This window comes from Pseudoliparis swirei, chromosome 21 (genome assembly GCF_029220125.1).
Source record: "Pseudoliparis swirei isolate HS2019 ecotype Mariana Trench chromosome 21, NWPU_hadal_v1, whole genome shotgun sequence".
Classification (NCBI taxonomy): Eukaryota; Metazoa; Chordata; class Actinopteri; order Perciformes; family Liparidae; genus Pseudoliparis; species Pseudoliparis swirei.
Window position 1 is genome coordinate 7,510,372 of NC_079408.1, and position 19,168 is coordinate 7,529,539.

Genomic DNA, 19,168 nt, shown 5'->3' on the forward strand with positions numbered 1-19,168 from the left:
CCCTTGTCTGTTGCTGGTTTGTTGTATTTTTCTGTCGTCCTGTGTTGTATGTTCCTATCGTGGATCTTGCCTGTTTCGACCCTGCCTGCCCTGACCGACGATCCTCTGCCTGCCCCTTTTTGGACCTTGTTGTTTTTTTGTAACCCTTTATGCCTCATTAAAGAGCGCCTTTTCTTATTCAAGTTTCTCTGCGCATGAGCTCCTGCACCTCGCTACCCGTGACGCGAGCCGTGACAGTTATTTATATTTGTCAGGAAGTCTCACACTGCTTGCCCTAGTTTAGCTCCCAATGCTCACTTACTGTTATTATGATTTGTTAAAAAAAATAAAGTCTTGTCTATTTCCTTTTTTTATGAAACCCATTCAATGCAGGATTATACCTGGGCAATGGGCAACTGTACCAGTGACTCCCAGCTGGGCAACAAAACGCCTCAAATACCTATGGCGATAGGTTTATTAGTTTGAACTCGTCTTTGAGAATAGGCCTCTCAGAGTTAGCCTACAGGGAAACATCAACATGACCATTGCACTTTGATTAAAGCCTTCACATGCATTTTAAGGGCCATGTTTTAAAATACATTTATAATTTCAGCTCTGCCTGAATTGTCCATATTGTGTTGAATCAAATAATAGTCATCAACAGTCTCTGTCCATAACATAGCGAGGAAGGTCAATTGGAACCCAGAAATCTGTCAATGAGTCAATTTCTTGAAACCAACACGTTTTCTCCAGCTCTCCCTTTTATTTTGAAAGTACCGATGCCTAACTTCCGGTGTATTCCTGACTCACTGCGCGCCTCTTGACGCAGCTCTTTGAGGCGCTGTAGGACGACCGGATAACGGGAACCGAGGAGGGGGACAGGAGCAAAACGGTCAGTCTGACAGACATAGACGGGGTGCTATTGTATAACACGGGCCTTCAGTCTCCCCCCCCCACTCCAGGCTTTGCAGGAGGAGCGGCTGCTCTCCGGTTATTTTTCTGTTTTCTTTCTCTCTCACCGCGGAGGTGGAGCCGGAGCGCTGCAGCGGGGCTCGGTGCATCGGCCGCTGGCGGAGGACCTGCACATGTCTGCGCGCTGAGGGAGCGTTTGTTTCCCCGCCCTGATACGGTTGGAGGACGGCAGCAAGAGGAGGAGGAGGAGGAGGAGGAGGAGGAGATTGTTCGGAGGGGTTTCTAACCGAGACGAAAACAAAATGTTCCACCTTTGAGACAAAATCAGAAATAAGCAGGTGCGGCCGTTTGGACGGTCGAAAGAGGATCCGTTAAAAAAAACAGCGAGAAGGACAACAGTGATGCGGCAGCCGAGGTGGGCCCCGATTGATGATTCTATGATATCATCATCCACCGCCAGGACCAATCACTGATTGTATTGATAAGGAGCATCTTCGAGGAGAATAGGCTATAAACTGACCCGGGCTCCGTTTGTTTTTTTGTTTTTTTGAGCTGGATAATCAGGAGGAGGTTAATCTGCGTTTGGTTACAGCGGTTTCTTTACGCGAGGAGCTCCGTACTAGAAATACATTTCCAAATTTAGGCCGATGACTTAGTCTGTGTGTGAAGCCAATACAGCAGCAGAGAGACGTGTGTGTGAGAGAGAGAGGGAGAGAGGGAGAGAGGGAGGAGAGACGCGCCTGTCTGAGCATCATCTGGTAGCTGCACAGGCTACTCCTCCACGGGGATGATACACACGCGATTTTTCCTCTTGTGCGTGAAATAAACAGAAGAATCGGGGATGATGATGCTGCCGCTGCCATTTCCTGTCCGGCTCTGATAGAGACAGCGAGGCGCACCGCACGGGACTGGACATCCAGAAAATCTCTCTCCTCACCTCTCCTCCACCTCTGCAACTCCACCCCCCTCCCTCCTGCTCTTCCTCCTCCTCCCCCGAAGCTTCTATTCATTCTGATAAATTGATAATACGTCTGTGATTCAGAAAAAACACACACCCACTCCTTCATCCGTATCTCCATTCACCCAAACATCCTGCCAAGCGCCTTTTTACGCACTCACACGCGCAAAGGCACGCACCGCCGCCACCATCTACAGTCATCATGGAGACGACCAAGCTGCCTCCGACCAGCCCGTCCTCGCCGACGACCAGCTTCTCGGTGCCGTCCGCGGAGAAGGTGGACGGCTTCCCGCGGAGGTCGATGCGCAGAGCCCGGCAGAGGAGGTCCCACAGCTCGTCCCAGTTCCGCTACCAGAGCTCCCAGGTGGAGCTCACCCCACTGCCCCTGCTCAAAGGTGAGACACTGCAGCCACGGGCCAATGTGTTATAGCGATAGGCCCAACAGGGGATACAGAGTCCAACAAGGTCACCATTAACTCACTGTTCTCACTTTATATGCCTTCATTGTATAAACACCTTCATGAAAGTGAAGGCCATCTCCTAATAACTTTACACCAGACACCAGTTGATCAGCACTCTGGGGAAGGTTATTGCATTTTCGATTGAGAGGCATCCAGGAGGACATATTGTCCTCTGATCGAGGTGATTGCATATAGCTTTGATTTATCATCTAATATAGGAGCCACTCTGGTTTAGGAGACTTTAAAAGGCTTGTTGTTGGAATATATATATATAATTTTTTTTTTTAAGGCTTCAAGTTTTATGAATAATTAAACATTTATCGACAAAATTGCACAGAAAATATAGAAAACATGTCCATCCAAGAGTCCAAGGTGACGTCTTCAGTCTTGTTTTTCCTGACCAAGCTGAACCCAAAATAAATCCAGTTTTCAATTCATAACAGAGAAATCCGTCAAATCCTTCCAAGCTAAAATCAGTGAATAGTTAATTTATTATCAAAACATTCATATACATCTTCTGTCACTCGACTAATGAAATGATATATTTAGCTCCCTCTAATATTTGGGTAATATTGAGATTTGGTTATTGCTGAGGCGGAAAAAGATCAGAGGGAATATAAATAAAAAAACTACATTGTAGAAGAGTTGACAAAGTTATTGTGTTTTTTAATAGAAAATATGATTTCAACTTGTGAGAATTTGACAAAATGTTCAGGTTCAAATTCACAAATGCATCGTCACGGAGCTCGACGTGGACCACAAACATCAGCTGGTCTCCGTGATTGGGAAATGGGAGAAGCATCGCTCCATTATGGGGCCTTCCTCCTCGTCAGACCACTGCCTGTCTTAAATGCCTCATTAGATGAACCTCAAACAAAAACACAAAGAGGACACAGCATACTTGTGGACTGTGTGGCTTTGGGTACGTACAGATCTTGACATCCCTCATCCAGGCAGTCAGAGGTGCACTATTTGCAGGTCTGTTGTTGCTGTAGCTCTAATCCCAAAGCTGCTGTTACCACACAGAGACCACTTTGATCTATGGGAGCCCGTTCAATAACCTCTCACAATGAAGGCAGGAGACTGGAAAGCGATGGAGCCCATTTGCTTTCCTTTTCAATATAGTGCTGTCTCCTATAGGCCCACCCGCTCACCCTGCACACAGGTCTGGGTGGGGTTCGCTGTGATATCGTGAGAAAAAGATGATGAAAGGAGGTTGGATTCAGCAGAAACCTTTTCTAATCTTCCGGGGGCAACAGAAGAATCTTCTGGTTCCAGCTTTCCTAAATGGGAAGATTTTCCGATTGTCTCGATTTATTCCAGTTTTAGATTAAATATCTGAAGGTGTTTCAACAAAACAAAAAATGTCGCCGCGTCAAACTCAGGGTACTCGGGGTATACGACACGTGAATCCATATTCACTATGATAGTTGGTATAGCACCCCGAGAGTAGTGTGGAGGGCCAAAAAGAACAGTCACGGTGCTCGTATTTTAAAGCCACACTTTGATTTCTGAATGAAGGAATAACACCCTCTTCCTCGTACACATGAAAAGTTTAATTCCTGAGAACTACACCCTTTAGTTAATTCGATACACCGTCCTTGAGGCTTTGCTGGGACGGCCTCACTCGGTCTTGAGTGACCTGAAGCTTTTAGCGGCTAAACGTTAGCTCATTTCAGCAAAATTGTATCCGAGAGCTCTTCTATTCATGTGCTGCTGTTCCGCACCGCACAGTTGCTTTGCAAGACTTTGTGATTAGACGGGGAATACACATCAGAGATGTCAAACACATATTGTTGTCCCTTTTCCCATGGTTCACACACCAAACAAAACCTATCCCTTCACACGACTCCTCCTTTTTGAAATGGCTGTTCCATATCTCGTTGTATTGATCTCCCCCTCGTCCTCACCTTGCGTGTCTTGTGTCTCCTTCGTGGTCACCCTGTGAGCATTAGTCTTCACATATGCCTCTGACCCCTCTTTATCAGGTTACTCCACCCTTCATGTAGCCTGCAATCTCCTCCCATTAACCCTCGATGAGGAGAAGACCTTTCTGCTTCCAGAGGGCTGCGTGTTTGTGTTTTTGCACCTCGTGTCACCATCTGCGATCTTCCTCTCAGCTGTGGGTGCGTGCAGCATGATGCCGGCAGGTTTTGTTGTTGCGCTATTGCAACACCTTCGGTTCAGACCTCCTCGCCGTGCATGCGTGCCGTGGCCTTCATAGACCGAAGTCCCAGTTATCACATGGCTGCTGCATGGCTGCTGCACCGCTGCGGCATTGTTCCTGGATCCCCAGGAGGAACCGATAGTCAGATCCTGCAGCACCGGCGCAGGAGAAACGCCTGGTGTGGGGAAGTCTGTAACGGGCAGTATGTAGGCCAAGTGTAGACAGTCTTGTGGGTGTTTTTCCACCGTGGGAATCACGTTCCCATTGTTAATTTGAACTCCTACTGTTAACAAACGCCACGTCTCTTCCACTTTAAGCCCCGAGCAAAGCTTAATTTTCTCTCGCAGTTTCAGGCCCAATGTGAAACAGAATAGACACAGAAAGACATATAAAAGGCATTTAATGATGAAGATGTGATAAAAAAAGCTGCTAAACTCTTGGATTTTTTGTTTTGTTTAATGTTGTATTATAGACAACTACCAAAAAAAGTAAATTTCCAGCACAGCTACAATGGTTTGACAACAGGGAACGCTTAAAACCACCAACAGGGAACGTCAAGTTTGAGATAGTCTCAAAAAGAGTAAGAACTTTAATATTTTGGTCCAATTAAAAAAAGTTACAGGACTAAATCCATAAAAGAAGAGGCAGACATACAGATTACCAGCTTCAATGCAGCCGCAGCTCGTATCTTTTTTTCAGATCTGTCATCAGTGGTGTGTGAAACAGATCAGCCTTTAAAAATAACGTTTTGCAACGGCAAGAGAAGGCACAGGACGAGCACACGAGGCAGGCGGATAGAAGTTTGAAAGGTCAATTCATTGGTCGATTTCTCAGCTAAATGCAGTCGTTACAATGAACCAACCAATAACAGAGCAGCAGTGATGGTCAAGGCAGCCATGCAATCCACAGATGTAGGATGAAGGAGACAAGGTCCCTTTAATCCATTTGACAGTGTATTCCTGTTAGTCCACAGGCCTGCAGCCAACACGAGCGCCGGCATTCCCCCCCTTTCTGTACATTGTGTTCTTGGTGCTTGTTGTTGCATCTCCCACCATATACCGGAGAGTTTTTACTGAACGGTGTATGTCATAAAAACACAGGATCCTTCTGGTAAAAGTCCACCCTACACCTCCTCGTCTTTTAGTCAGCACGTGTTGTTTATTCTCACGAGATTGATCACTTCCTTTGCAGTGGCTCTGTTTAAATTTGTATTTCAATTTTTTTACCCACATTCTGAATGGAGCGTTAATGTCCTGCTGAACACTTTCAGACAGATCCCCAAATGAGAGGATGATTAAGTCACGGAGAGGCTCCAAGACTCGAGAAACTTAGTTTTTCTCTGGGACCAGGGCAAATAAGAATATTTAATATCTGCTCTCACAGTTATGCAGAAAGCATTCCTTCCTTTTCCAGTCTCTCTACGCTAATTGTCACATTAAAGTCAAGACGAAACCAAAAAATGCCCCTTCAGCCCTTTGAGATCACATTACCGGTCATATTGTGCACCACTTTAACGATTTCGAAACATATTTTTCGTTCTATATATTTCTTCATACTTTTATATATATTGATGGAAAACCAAATGGGATCAGAGCTTACCATAGCTAGTGCCAACACATTTAAACCAATAATATCCCGGCAGCCGTCTTCAGTTACACTGCAGCGCTCTGTCTAACCAGAGGACAGGCTGTGAGCTCAGTGCTCCTCCCCAGCTGTGAGGCCCTCCCCCGGGGCCACAAACAGCGTCACAGTCAGGCTTCCCGGTCACGGATGTTGTGCCGTCGCTGGCAGGATAACCAGACAAAGGTCACTGCTACCCGACATCCACTCAGCACATAAGCAAACTTATAATTAAGATGTATCTCTTGTTAGTCCACCGAAGATAATTCAACCATTTAAACACAGATTAATCCAACTGTCTCGCTCTATCGACAGCAGAGGATCCTGCAACCAACAAGGCATCACGACAATCAAGCTTTTGACCTTGAGATACAGCACACTTGGTTCTTAAACCCCTCTGTCGTTAATTTGTAGACTTTCCTCCCTCTCCTTTTTGATGCCCTCTGCACACAATGTGTGTTAAAATGCAAACTACACACAAATCTTATCCGGGTAACGAAACAACACACGTTAGCATCCACTCGGCATGCACCGCAATCAGAATGAGGTCTTCTTTGCTCGACCACTGGGCTCGCATTTTGATTTGACTTACAGTGTGTATGAGTCACCCAGGTGAAAATACACTCTGCGCAGTGTGCCTGTATCTGTGAAGGAGGCAACCCCCTCAGGGATGAACAAGCGTCATCACCACGGGCAGAAATGCACACGTCAACAGTTCGAAACATCGCGCCCGTAGAAACTTCATGGTAGAAGCGTCATAACTGTGTCAAGAAATAATAAGCAGAAATGTATTTACGTCACTGCAAATGGAAACGTCGCCACTGGGAGTAACCACACATTCACACTGCCGGTAGAAATATAACCGCCGTGCACAGAAATGTAATTACTCATAGAAATGGGATCTGTACAGCAGATTGCCGCGATAATCCTTTAGGTCTGGAAAAGGTTTGACACTTGTGGTCGCAGTAGGTCAATAGTTCTGATCTGAGCCGGGCGAGGACGCAGTCGTACAAAGTATTTGTTAAGGCCCGACTGTGTGGCGGTGGTGTTGGTGTAGAGCTCGCATGTTTGCAGAGTGATCACGGGACACTTTCTGGTCTATCTTGAGATCTTGGGCAACAGAGTTGCTGCCGGCAGCTTCGCCAGCAGGAGCTCAGAGAGAAAACACAAAACGGACATTCTGCTCGTCTCGGCCCCGGTGGCGGTGCTCGGTGTTCGGCCTTCGCTGCTGAAGAGTTTTACTGGACGCTCATTCCGTTTGAGACCACAGGGAATGGTGCGGGTCAAAGGTCACGTGACAGAAGACACAGAACGTTACGGCCGTTCCACAAACAGACATTACCACACACGTCAAAACGAGTGAACATGCATTTGTATTTGAAAGTCAAAACATAAAAATATTCCTCTAAACTGTCACAAGAGACTCTAGTTTTTTTAAGTAAAAAAATAAATAATTGATCAGGCACATCATCTGCTCTGTAAATCAGCAGAAGATGCCGGCCTTGCCTCAAATACAAATATGAAGAGTCAAATTCTTTTTTCCACAGCTGTTTTTTTTCCCAGTCAACTGTGTGTTGGATTTATTCTCATCAGAAATGGATAGCGATAGTTGTTTATTATTATCTCCCACACTGCAGGCCTAATTGTTGTTCTGAAGATGAATCAACATGCTCAGCTCCACTGCGTTCATCTGAGTGCTGAATCCTCAAAACACGTCAGCAGAAAAATCATTAATAGGAAAGCACTCGCATCAAGTAATTGATAGAAAGATAGATGTTAATGCAGATACCGCTCGGCGTGCAAACGAAGACCAGCATTCCTAATCGTTATTGTATCCATGCAAAAGAAATATCCACGGAACAAAAGAGCCGTGCATGCTGGTTTCGATCCTTGAGGTTCCCATTAGCGGCTGCCAGCAGAAGTGACTTCACAAACAGCCGCTGAGTGGCTTCAAATGACTTTGCGAGGCCTTCGAGGATGCTGTGTGAGCTTAGAAGGTGTTAGATCTCCCGTTCCTGCATGGAAACCATCCATGCTGGTTGGCGTTAGCATGAAAGCATCTCGAAAAGCCACAAAACACCCTGCAGATATAAGACGAGCACGACACACAATGTAGTTCAATCAGGCGTTGCACAGGGTAACAGATGGTGAGTTGAACCAGGGTGAGATATCAGGAAGATTGACATTTTCGGTGAAGTTGGAACGTGAAGCAGCGGTTTGTGTGCCAACACGCCCGTTACAAGTAGAAAGAGTGATCCCCATTGCGGACCGGCAAGTATTCACTCTTTTTGCTTCTTAACATTTGTGTGATGATCAGCCCACTGGAGGCTGTTTAACAGGTCAAAATGTGCTTTCGCAAGCCTTCTGTTCCTATGGAAGGAAGGGAAATGCATTTAAAACGCTCCCACGGCTCGCTGCGAGAGAAACGCAAATAAACTGCCGCGTGTGATTCATAATCTACTGAAAAATGGGCCATTTCCCCTGCTTACAATGAAGGGATTAGAAGGGATACGTCAGACATGCCGTTATGAAATCTTCAGCAACCATCTTATGAAATATAACAGGGAAGAGGATAATTTTTGAGGATATGCTGTCCCGGCATCATAAGGCACAGATTATTTTCGTAGCTGCCTCTGACTATTAGCCCAGCAGCATCTTTTCAGGCGTATTCCACTGCATACATGTATATCCTGTTGTTTCTTCAGGCCACGGTGTGATACCATACTTGTCAAAAATATACCATGACCTCAAATGATTTAGGTCACACGTTAACCTGCATGGGAGGAAATGTGTGAATGTGTGTTTTCCTTTTTCTTTGTCCAGCATGTGTGTTTGTGCACATTATAATTATGACTGTACAGCAGGCTCTGTTTTAAATGTGCTGTTTACTGTAAAACAGTCCCCATCTAACACAGATTGTATGTGGGAGATTGAATGACTTTGTGTGTGTGTGTGTGTGTGTGTGTAAGGGAGAGGCCAGCTGGATGGGCCTGGTATTGGGTTACAGAAGGCATGGAGTAGTTTTTGCTCTTTGGACGGTCAGAGATCAATTAAGAGGGAGAGTGAGGGCGAAAGTGAGGGGGGTGATGAAAGAAATGGAGTGGACGAGCAAAGAGGAAATGACTGAACATTAAGTTGACAGGTGGAGGAGGAATAGTGGGAGGAGGAGATATAAAAGAAAAGAAAAGCAGAGGATATTGCAGGGGAAACGGCCAGCGATGCAATAATCACAAGAGCTGCTGTGTCACCGAAGAAAGAGTGGATTCTTAAAGGAATACGCTGATGCTCGGGCGAACAGGCGCTCTGATTGAAGAACCACAAGTTTCCCCGTGGCGGGCGTTACTTATTAAATATGCTTCGGCGGTTCTGAGGCATTGCCCAGCTAAGTCAACAAAGAAAATAAATCAGTATTAAAGGAAATTATAGAGGAGGATGAGCAATGAATCCCGACCAGCTTCAACGAAAGCACCCTCAGACTTCTTTAAAGGACAAGAGAGTGTGAGATTTATTTTGGATTTTTGTCGCACCAGTGCTGATGGACGCGCTGCACAGGCAACCAACACATTATTATTCAACAAGTGAGGGGTTGCAAAGCTGCTAATCAAATGTTGGAGAAGCCTCCTGCCGGGATAACCGTCTCCCATATTTGTTTGCTAACTGTCTCCAATTTGTGTTTGCATTTCGAAGAGCAAATACTGCTTTCAATATCTCCAAGTCGCTCTGGACTCAAGGAAAATGTGCACTTTTAGACAGAAGAGGCCCAGTAGCCCAAAAAAGTTTGCTTGAGTTGATTCCAACTGAAATGTGTTTATTGTTAGTGAGTCAGGTGATTATATGATGAGTAAGCAACACAAATTACAGACAACAGAGCGCACACATATGAACCACAGCACGTAACACACAGTGGTCGTGTTCATGCTGTGCGGTGGGAACGTGTGTTATTAGTGTCATTGGATTATTTAAAGATGGGCTCAGCGCTCCACTTAATCTTTTGCCATTCCTTCTCTCACTGCTTTTGTTAAAGAGAGGATGGGACTTTTCTGTACATGAGCTCCATAGAAAGACCATGTTTTGAAATCCACTGTCATAAAAAAGTCTGTTTCTAAGCTCAAGTCTCCAGGTACAGTGGCAGTAGTTCCCCGTTAATCAGTAATGAGTTTCACTTCAATCATTCATGTTTTAAGGTAATTTGAAATACAAATGAATTTGTGATGCTCCTTCTTAGGAAGGATACCACATTCTGTCATTATGATTACGTCTTATTTTACACTCAGAATGTCATAGAAGTGTTTCAGCCTAAATAATAGAAATAAAAGATAATTTCTTTGAAAAAAAAGCTCAAACTTCCATCATCACTGAATCGAAGGACACCGTTCTTTTAATTTGAGCTGAAATTTATTTCGACCTTGCAAGCGACCAGCAGCGTCTCGTAAATCAGCCTCCATCTTCCAGGCAATGGAGCTAAAGTTTAACGTTCTTCCGCTTTCAATCACATCCCATAGTTTTCATGAGCGAATTGGATTCAGTTCAGTGTGTCGTGTAATCAAGTCTCAATAAACACTGACTTTACCTCGCCGACAAAGACGGTGAGACGCCGTTGAAGGTCGTAACACACACGACTGAACACAAAAACACCAGCGTTGTCATGCGAGGTGAAATTGAGAAATTCCATATCTAGATAAAGTTCTGATGAATTGTTCCCACCAAATGGCGTGAAAATCTGCTCATAATTTGGTGCGATGTCAGCCCGGTGAAAGGAATAAAACACACTCGGCAAAGAACACAAACATGTCAAAAGACTTCATTATACTCCTGTCAGCAGCTCCAGATTGATTACCATCAACAGACTGAAGATGTACAACTCTATTTACATGTCGTACGCGAACACCCAGCCGGTCTCATTACCGATTCCCAGTACCATCACCGACCGACGACTTCCAAGTATTTCCGGCTCTAATTTAAAGCAGCGGGATGATTTGTCCTGTTCTTTCTGGGCAGATAAATTGCTGTTTACTCTTCGGTGTTCTTGAAAATCAGAAAGTGTGTGTGTGTGTGTGTGTGTGTGTGTGTGTGTGGGGTGGGGAGGGTAGCCAATGTCACGTGATACCATCCCTCCCCATTTTCCCGATTCTAATCAGGCTTTTTTTTTTATACGCAGGATGATGTGTTGTACCTGTTTCCCAGGACAGTTTGTGATGAAGTGAATGTGTTATAAGGAGGTTTAGATCACTTGGAGATGGACTTTAAGCGTCTCTTAAACCCATTAAGGTGATATTTATACTGCCCTGACTTCCACATGTTGAGGCCGTAGCTCCCTTCTACTATCCCTGTGTCTTTCACTTGCTTTCCTTCTTTACCGGCCTCTAGCCCCTTCTATCCCCCCGCCCCCCCCCCTCTCTTCCTCTCTGCGTCACTGTATCTGTGCATTGAGCATGTGTGTGTCTGCTGTGTGTGTGTGTGTGAGTGCTTAATGACAGCGGTGCAGAGGCGGCTTGGATGGGAGCTAAAACAGAAGCTGTCCTCCTCTTTTTCTCCCTCTCACTCACTCACGCACATACTCACTCACTCACACACATACACACACACGCACACGCCGCACGCACACTCAGCCCCAAACAGAATAACTGTTATTTAAAGACTTGAGCTGTACTTGCTCATTTGATGACTTTTTTTTTTAAAGCCTTGGAGAGATTGATGGGTGCATAGATGAAGGGAAAGATGGAGGAAGTGCAGAGAGAGAGAGAGAGAGAGGAAAAGAAGGGAGGCACCCGAGTGATGGAAAGATGAAAGAGAGAGAGAGAGAGGCAGGAGGAGGACGAGGGGGATGATGTCATCTTTTAACCCTGTACTGCTCCTCGCTCCTCTCTCCTCTCTCCTCCGTCCTGGTTCCTCCCCAGATTCATCCTCCTCTCCTCTCCCTCTCCAGCAGGACTATATTTAGATCTGTGCAGCTGTGTGTGTGTGTGTGTGTGTGTGTGTGTGTGTGTGTGTGTTTTGATGCTGTTGCAGGGCGCTTGCTTGGCTGCTCATTCTTACATACGTGCTCCTTTCACCAAGCCCACACACCCCTCTCCTCACCATCTTTTTCTACGTCACATGCTATCTTTGCCCTCTCCCTGCATCACGCTGACGTTTTTTATGTTATTGAACATTTCTTTTTACCAGCATCTTCGTCTTTTGCTTATTTAAGGGAGAAATCTGGAGATATGCCTTTATTTGCTTCTTGTCAACAGAGTTTATGAAAAGACCCAAACCAGCAATTAATTAATCCCATAAACAAGTATGCAACGCGTGTCTTTTCCAAAACACACCGATGAGCCACTGTTTCACTGGGTGGCATGTGAATTTATTACAATTAACATGGGCACTGGAGCTTATTCATGAGTTTACTTAATACCACACACTGGCCTGCTGCTGCTAAAACTTGCTTGTGCACCAAATGTGTTTTAATCCGCCACTGAAAATAGTTCCATCAGATGATTAATTTACTCCTGTTTGAGTGTTGTTTCCTCCAAAACTACATTTCCTAGCTTTTATTGGAAAATGATTACACTTAAAAAAGCTACTTTATCTCTTCAGGAACCAATGGGCTTTGGACCGAGTTGTCTCGTGCAGTTTAATTAATCTGAGATAGTAAATAATTTAAAGTGATCCAGTAACTATCCTGACTGCATACAGTATATGAGCTGACTGTCTCCCTCCTCTTGGATTACCGTCTCTCTACTCTTGGATTAGGAACAATGTGAAAAAATGCTATTTGACTTTTTCAAGGTTTCTTTGTCTTGTAGTATGTGTGAATTTGGACTGCTGATCGCTGTATTTCTATTATTGTTACAACAGTCTTTTCATTTTTTACTCCTTGAAACTGTGAAAAATGTGCAACACTACAATCAGTGCAATAGCCCCACACAACCTTCCCCCAACATCTGAACATGTGCAATATCCCCATATCACTGTCCCCTCCCCCTCCTTCTTTCCTTTTACAAGCCAGGTACAGCACTAGCCTACTTACATACTTATTACTGTTTATACTGTAAATATTGCATACATACACATTACCACACTATGTACAGTGTGTTTTTTGTACGGTGTTTTTTGAGATATGTTTCATATTTCTATTATTGTTACTGTTACTGTTATTATAGTGTGTTGTTTTGTACCTCTTGACTCGGAGAACCCTGCAAAAATAATTCCGATGTGTCTGGACTGCTGGTCTAGGCACAGATGGCAAATAAAAAACCTTGAACCTTGAACCTTGAACCTTGAATTGCTTTTTTCCCACCAACGGCTTCTATGGCACCCCCAGCCAACAGGGGAGAGGAAATCTATATAAATAAACATAACTTGAGGTGCAGGACACACTTCTCCTGACAGCTAAGAACAATTTGAGTTCTTTAACCTTCAGTAAGCGAAACACCCTTTGGTACATTGGTTCAGTACGCCTCACAAGAAACAACACAGCTTCAGTAAGACATTATTATTTTTCCATTTAAAAATGTACTCTGAAGTCTATAGGAGGGAAATACAAGACATAAAATGCTAAGTGAATCATTCTTGGTGTATCTATACTTTAAAAAAGATCCATTATCCCTATAGCACGAAGAATAGCATACATAAAAGAGGAGTAATAGAAAAACACTTTCTATTAGCACTGAAAGCTTACTCTAAAATAGAAAAGAAAAAGAGAGTGTAATTGCTTTTATAATTGTGGTAATGTAACTTGAATAATGGTGTGCCATATTGATGATCTGTGTTTTAATCTCAAGGGACCTTTTGAGTTAATATGGATGAAATAGAAAAAGAAGTCAAATTGAACGACATGCATTGAATGTTTTGTATTTTATAGTCGCAGCTCGGCTCGTTACCCATTCAAAAAAACATTTGGACGATCAGAAACATGAATATTGCTCGTGAATGACTCACTGGCGGTGATTAAGATCTTCGTTAGAACTCCATTCACTGCACTGACATGATATTAAAAGCTGCCTTTAATAAATGGGTCTGGAGCGACGTGTGTTGACCTAATAATAGCTCAGCAACTCAAATCCACCTCACTCAGTATTTTCTCCGTTTAGTTTCTGCTTTTATTTATTCCAAATATAAGCATTTTCTACCTGTGCTAAACATGATCCTATACTTTATTTGGGTAATACTGGTGGCCAGTACACAATATTGTTTTGGCCCAGTTGCTTACACTTTCTTTTGAATATCTTTCAGTTTACTTCACACTTGCTCTCACACGACACACCATGTCTCTTTCTCATCTGCTATCTCACTCTCGGTCTCCCAAACCTTTTTCTATCCCTCCGTCTCTTCACCTCGCTCTGTACTTTTTACTTAGTCCCGGCACGGCACATCTTCATACAATTGCGCTCCATTAAAAATGGATTAGATTTCACCTTCACAGTCTGTCTACAGGGGAGGGTTAGGGGGGGGGGGGGAGTGGAGAGCAGAAATGAGGGCTATGAGAAATCAGGAGAGAAGGATGAAGAGATAGAAAGGAAGGGGCATATATCAGGAAGAGAAGTGGAGAAACGGAGGGAGGTGGAGGAGCGATGAAGAGTCGGGAGGATGAAAAGACTGAAGCGGCAGCCAAGAGCGACATGTACAGAGCTACCGCCTTGCAGATTGAAACTCCATTTGTTATGGAAGTAGAGTCCGAATAAAACTTCTTCCTCTTAAACTTTTCACACTTCTTTTCCGTGACCAATAGTCAGAACATCGTGTGAACTTGTCTGTTACTCGTCTGTCCAGTCACTGAGAAATGGCTTAAATTCAAGAACAAATTGGTCGCTCAGCACGGCTCAGTGAGCGGAGATGTCCACACGAGATGTCAAACGGGAAAAAAGGAAGGTTAAAATAAAGGCCAGTCCTGCTATTCTGAGCCTTTACACACAAACAACACACAACCGTCTGCATATGTAACAAGGACACGTTCAGAGAACTTGCCTGAATGGAGGACACTCTTAATTTAAACTTAATTTAACCGTGATGCATAAAGTTGCAAGTAAGAACATTTGCATCGTAATCTTGTCTTTAAGTTTTGTTGGAGTTTTCATGTCACCAACCTGGGACTTCATCAAACAGCAATTTAGTAGATGTGTTATGTATTAAACTTAAAATAAATCCTGTTCAGGTAAAGACACTCTGTCCCGTCCCAATCTAAAGTATGCAAGGCATCGTTGGTCATAATTGATAAAACTTTAAATCCGAAGAATGTGTCTTGTGCCCCGACACAGCGAGCACAGGGCAGCGCTCGTCTATTGTTGGACAGCGTTGTGCCAAAGGGAGCAGATGGTCATGGTGTGCCCACAAGAGGTGCGGGGGTCTGTCTGCCCCCTTCACCCCTCCTGAGTTTCCAATATGGGGGGTTAAGAAGGGTTAAATCTAATCTGCTCCTGCTGTATGTGTGTGTGTGAGAGTATTGGATCATCCTCAGATAGTCTAGACTGCTTCCCAGTCATCAGTGATGCTGTATTCTTTTCCTCTGACAGGGAGATTATTGTTCAAGATTGAAAGTACAATGAGTCACCAATATATCCCAAACCCCCGTTAAGGAGTCCAATGATGGAATAATGTTGAAATGGATGTAAGAATGGTGAACTCCTTTTTGGTTTTTAAGGGAATTATTTATAAAACAATTCTTGAGTGTTATAAATGTAATTAAAAACGTATTAATATGGAAGATGTATGTGGTAGTATATATAAATATATTTTGTTTTTTATTTTGTTTATTGTTGTTTTTTTGTTGTTGTTTTATTTTCTTCTTTATTTTATATTAATTTTCTGATTTATTTTGATTTCAATTTAGGATAGGAATTTATAAGCATTTTTTGCTTCTACCTATACCTTTTCAGTCTTTCTCTTTTGTATATTATATAGGATAATATTGTATTGTATTTGATTTGATTGACTCAATAAAATACAAACAAACAAACAAACAAAGTTGAGTTTCTTTCTCAGAAAGGAGTCGATGGTCGTCTTACCCTCCAGTCCTCAAGCAGGGGGAAGTTAGAGGTTGTTTAGGATTGATTTAAATGTGGCAGGGCATTAGTCCTCAAACCGTTGAATACAACCACCACGGACCACTCCCTGACTGCCATGAGTTCAACCCGACACAGAGCGCCAGGTCTATTCGCCGGGCTCATCTGGACGTAAAAATCAAGTTATTGATCCCGTCAGTCAGACTTTTTACAGACATGAATCTGCATACAGCCTGGAACATCCGTGACACTCAAAAAGCTTTGCAAAGAGGATCAGTTTTTTATATCTTGTATATTTATATATTTATGTTTCATCTAATGTAAACGTAATACATTCCTGTTCCGATCAAACATCTCATACATCTCACTCATAGGAATCTTAACTTTCAATATTTCACTCCATGCTATTTTAGCTATTGAGTCATCAATCATCTACTTTCTCAAGCTTTCCCATTCGGTTGCTGTCAAAGCCTGAAACTCTCTACGGCTTTCTTTTCTTTTTAAAAAACTTTTTGCATCAAGCTTTACAGGCTGAGCTGCCCTCAGGCCCGTGGAATTAATTTAAAACTCGCTGCGTGTGTTCAGTAATCCATTTGCTATCATCCACTTTCTCTACATCTGAGAAAAGTGGTGTTTTTCTTTTTTGGAAAGGGGAGGTTTTAATGCGCCGGCCGGCAGCAGCTCGTTTCACTGTGACGAACAGGTCCGGAGAACGAATCTGACAGGTAATAGGACTGAGATGCAACACAGCCTATGGAGGAAGGTGTGTGTGGACAAGTGTGTGTGTGTGTGGGGGGGTGTACAAATGGGTTCGTAGAGTAATAGTCTGCTCTCCTTCCCTCATTACTTTGCAGAGAAGCTCTAGCCTGCAGAATACATCTCTGTGTACTCCAACACTCCCACTTTGTCAAACCATTCACTAACAAACACAAAGCGCCCTCCAGGATCGGCGTGGCTGAGCTGCATCGGCCTTTTTTATTTTGTAATGTCCTTTAACCTGTTTCTCTAACATGTCTCTCTCTTGTTTCCCTCCTTCTTTCTTCCTATCTCCTCAATCCCCCAGACGCCCCGGTGGCAGAGTTACACGACCTGTTCTGTAAGAAGCTGCAGCAGTGCTGCGTGCTGTTCGATTTCCTGGACTGCGTGGCCGACCTGAAGGGGAAGGAGATCAAACGTGCGGCGCTCAACGAGCTGGTGGAGAGCGTGGCCACGAGCAGAGGAGTCCTCATCGAGCCTTTGTACCCAGAGGCTATAAAGATGGTAGGAGGGGGAGTGAGGGGAGGTTAGAGGTGGAAACAATGGGCTATAAGAGATGGATGAAAGAATAGAAAAACAAAACAATAAAAATTGACCAGAGGCGATACACAAAGGTGGCGAGGAAAGGAGCAAGGAAGGGAGAGGCAGATAGATAAAGGGAAGAAAGGAAAGGAGAGATAGAATGTTTGCAAAGGGGGCGAAGTGGCAGAGGGATGGACAGGAAAGAGTGTGGACACCAACACAAAGATCCAGAGGTCCTAGATAATAGAAAATGGAGGAAAGGAAAAAGGGATCGAGGAAAGAAGGTAGAGCGAGCAGAGGACATAGCTTATGTTATGGAGTCACGGTATCCAGAGGATATGAAAATGCTGATAGGACGGAATGGAATAAGAGGAAAGTAGTCAAGGGCTTTTATGTGAAAATAATAAATAAATATTTAAAGCGAAATTTAATAAGTGCATAGGTTAGACTCCAAGTGTAGTGCAACATAATACGTGTACTACAGGAGTAGGGGAAGGCAAAGAAAGAAACCACATGACCCAGATGATGTTTCTCAAACGTAGAATTGTTGTGGAACTTTAGTCTAATCATAGTTATGCTTTTAACCTTTTTTTAATCCAAGTGAGTTTTACATGTTCATGTTAAATGGGCCAGTATCCTCCTGCAGGGAAAAGTATTACTAATGCAAACATAAGAATGCAGAATGGGAAATAACTGAAGAAGTATATCATTCTGAATTGGGGAGTTGACATTTACCACATTTGCTTTTTTGCATTGCTGTTTATGCTCTAAATGTTGAGAGGAAATCCTGGAGTTGAATACATCACGACGAGCAGTCAGGGTCGCATGAGTGGAAAGCATCAAACATGGCCGAAAATAGCTGACGTCATTTTTTGTGCTTCATTTAGTTGATAGTAACCCTCTTCATTAATGGAAGACTCTTACACTTTAAATGATACCTGACATTATGTTCCAACACCAGATATTTTTCTACCCTCGGAGCTAATTTGTTGTGAAGTGATGCAAATCTGTGATCTGCATTTGTAAAATACAACTATAACATCACTTTTGTTTTCATGTCAAGGATATATAACATTTAACAGGAATGTAAATCTGTCTCTTTCTAATCTTACCTTTTCCCTCTCACCTGCTTTTCCTGCATCTCCCATCAACCCCTTTCCTCCTTCCACATCCCTCCTTTACGCTCATCCATTTTCCTCTTCCCATTTCCTTCCTCACACTCTTCCACCTGTTCCCATAACCCTCCTTCCTTCCTTCCTTATCTTTGTTTTGCGGTTTTCCAGATCTCGGTAAATATCTTCCGTACTCTCCCACCAAGCGAGAATCCAGAGTTTGACCCTGAGGAAGACGAGCCAACACTCGAAGCCTCCTGGCCGCATCTGCAGGTACACACTTACAATCCTGTGATGGTAAAAATGAGGACCATTTTCTGACGATTAACATAAACTCATTTATTCTACACCCTAGAGGTAAAGGGCAGTTTCGTTTGATAAAGATATGTTCGGCAAAATGTGTTGACTTTGGCTTTTTCTTGCTTTAAACAGTTTGGGAATTGTTACGTTGCTTTTGCATTGTTTTTTAAAGTAAAAGTGAAACACAATTCCATGTGTCGGTAATTGCCGTTATAAATGGGCCGTGCTATGTATTATATATAATGCCATAACGCACATACCTCCCACCATGTGTTGCTTTTAAGGCAGCGTTCAGCATTTACCTGAGCTCCTTTAAATCTGTTAAATCTGCTGTTTAAAGCAAAATAATGTTGTGCCCAAATGTACCTGTTTTATAAGCCTGTTTTTATCCCAAACTG

The 19,168-nt window shown here is 43.5% G+C and overlaps 1 protein-coding gene across 1 annotated transcript in view; it reads left to right on the plus strand.

Moving 5' to 3' along the window:
- The first annotated feature begins 2,051 nt into the window (after nt 1–2,051).
- The window catches only part of ppp2r5b (protein phosphatase 2, regulatory subunit B', beta), a 30,038-nt gene continuing 12,921 nt past the window's right edge, over nt 2,052–19,168 (plus strand). Inside the window, exons 1-3 of the mRNA XM_056443039.1 lie at nt 2,052–2,244; nt 17,144–17,340; nt 18,642–18,743. Of these exons, the coding sequence (XP_056299014.1) occupies nt 2,052–2,244; nt 17,144–17,340; nt 18,642–18,743 (492 nt within the window). The remainder of the gene's footprint in view (nt 2,245–17,143; nt 17,341–18,641; nt 18,744–19,168) is intronic.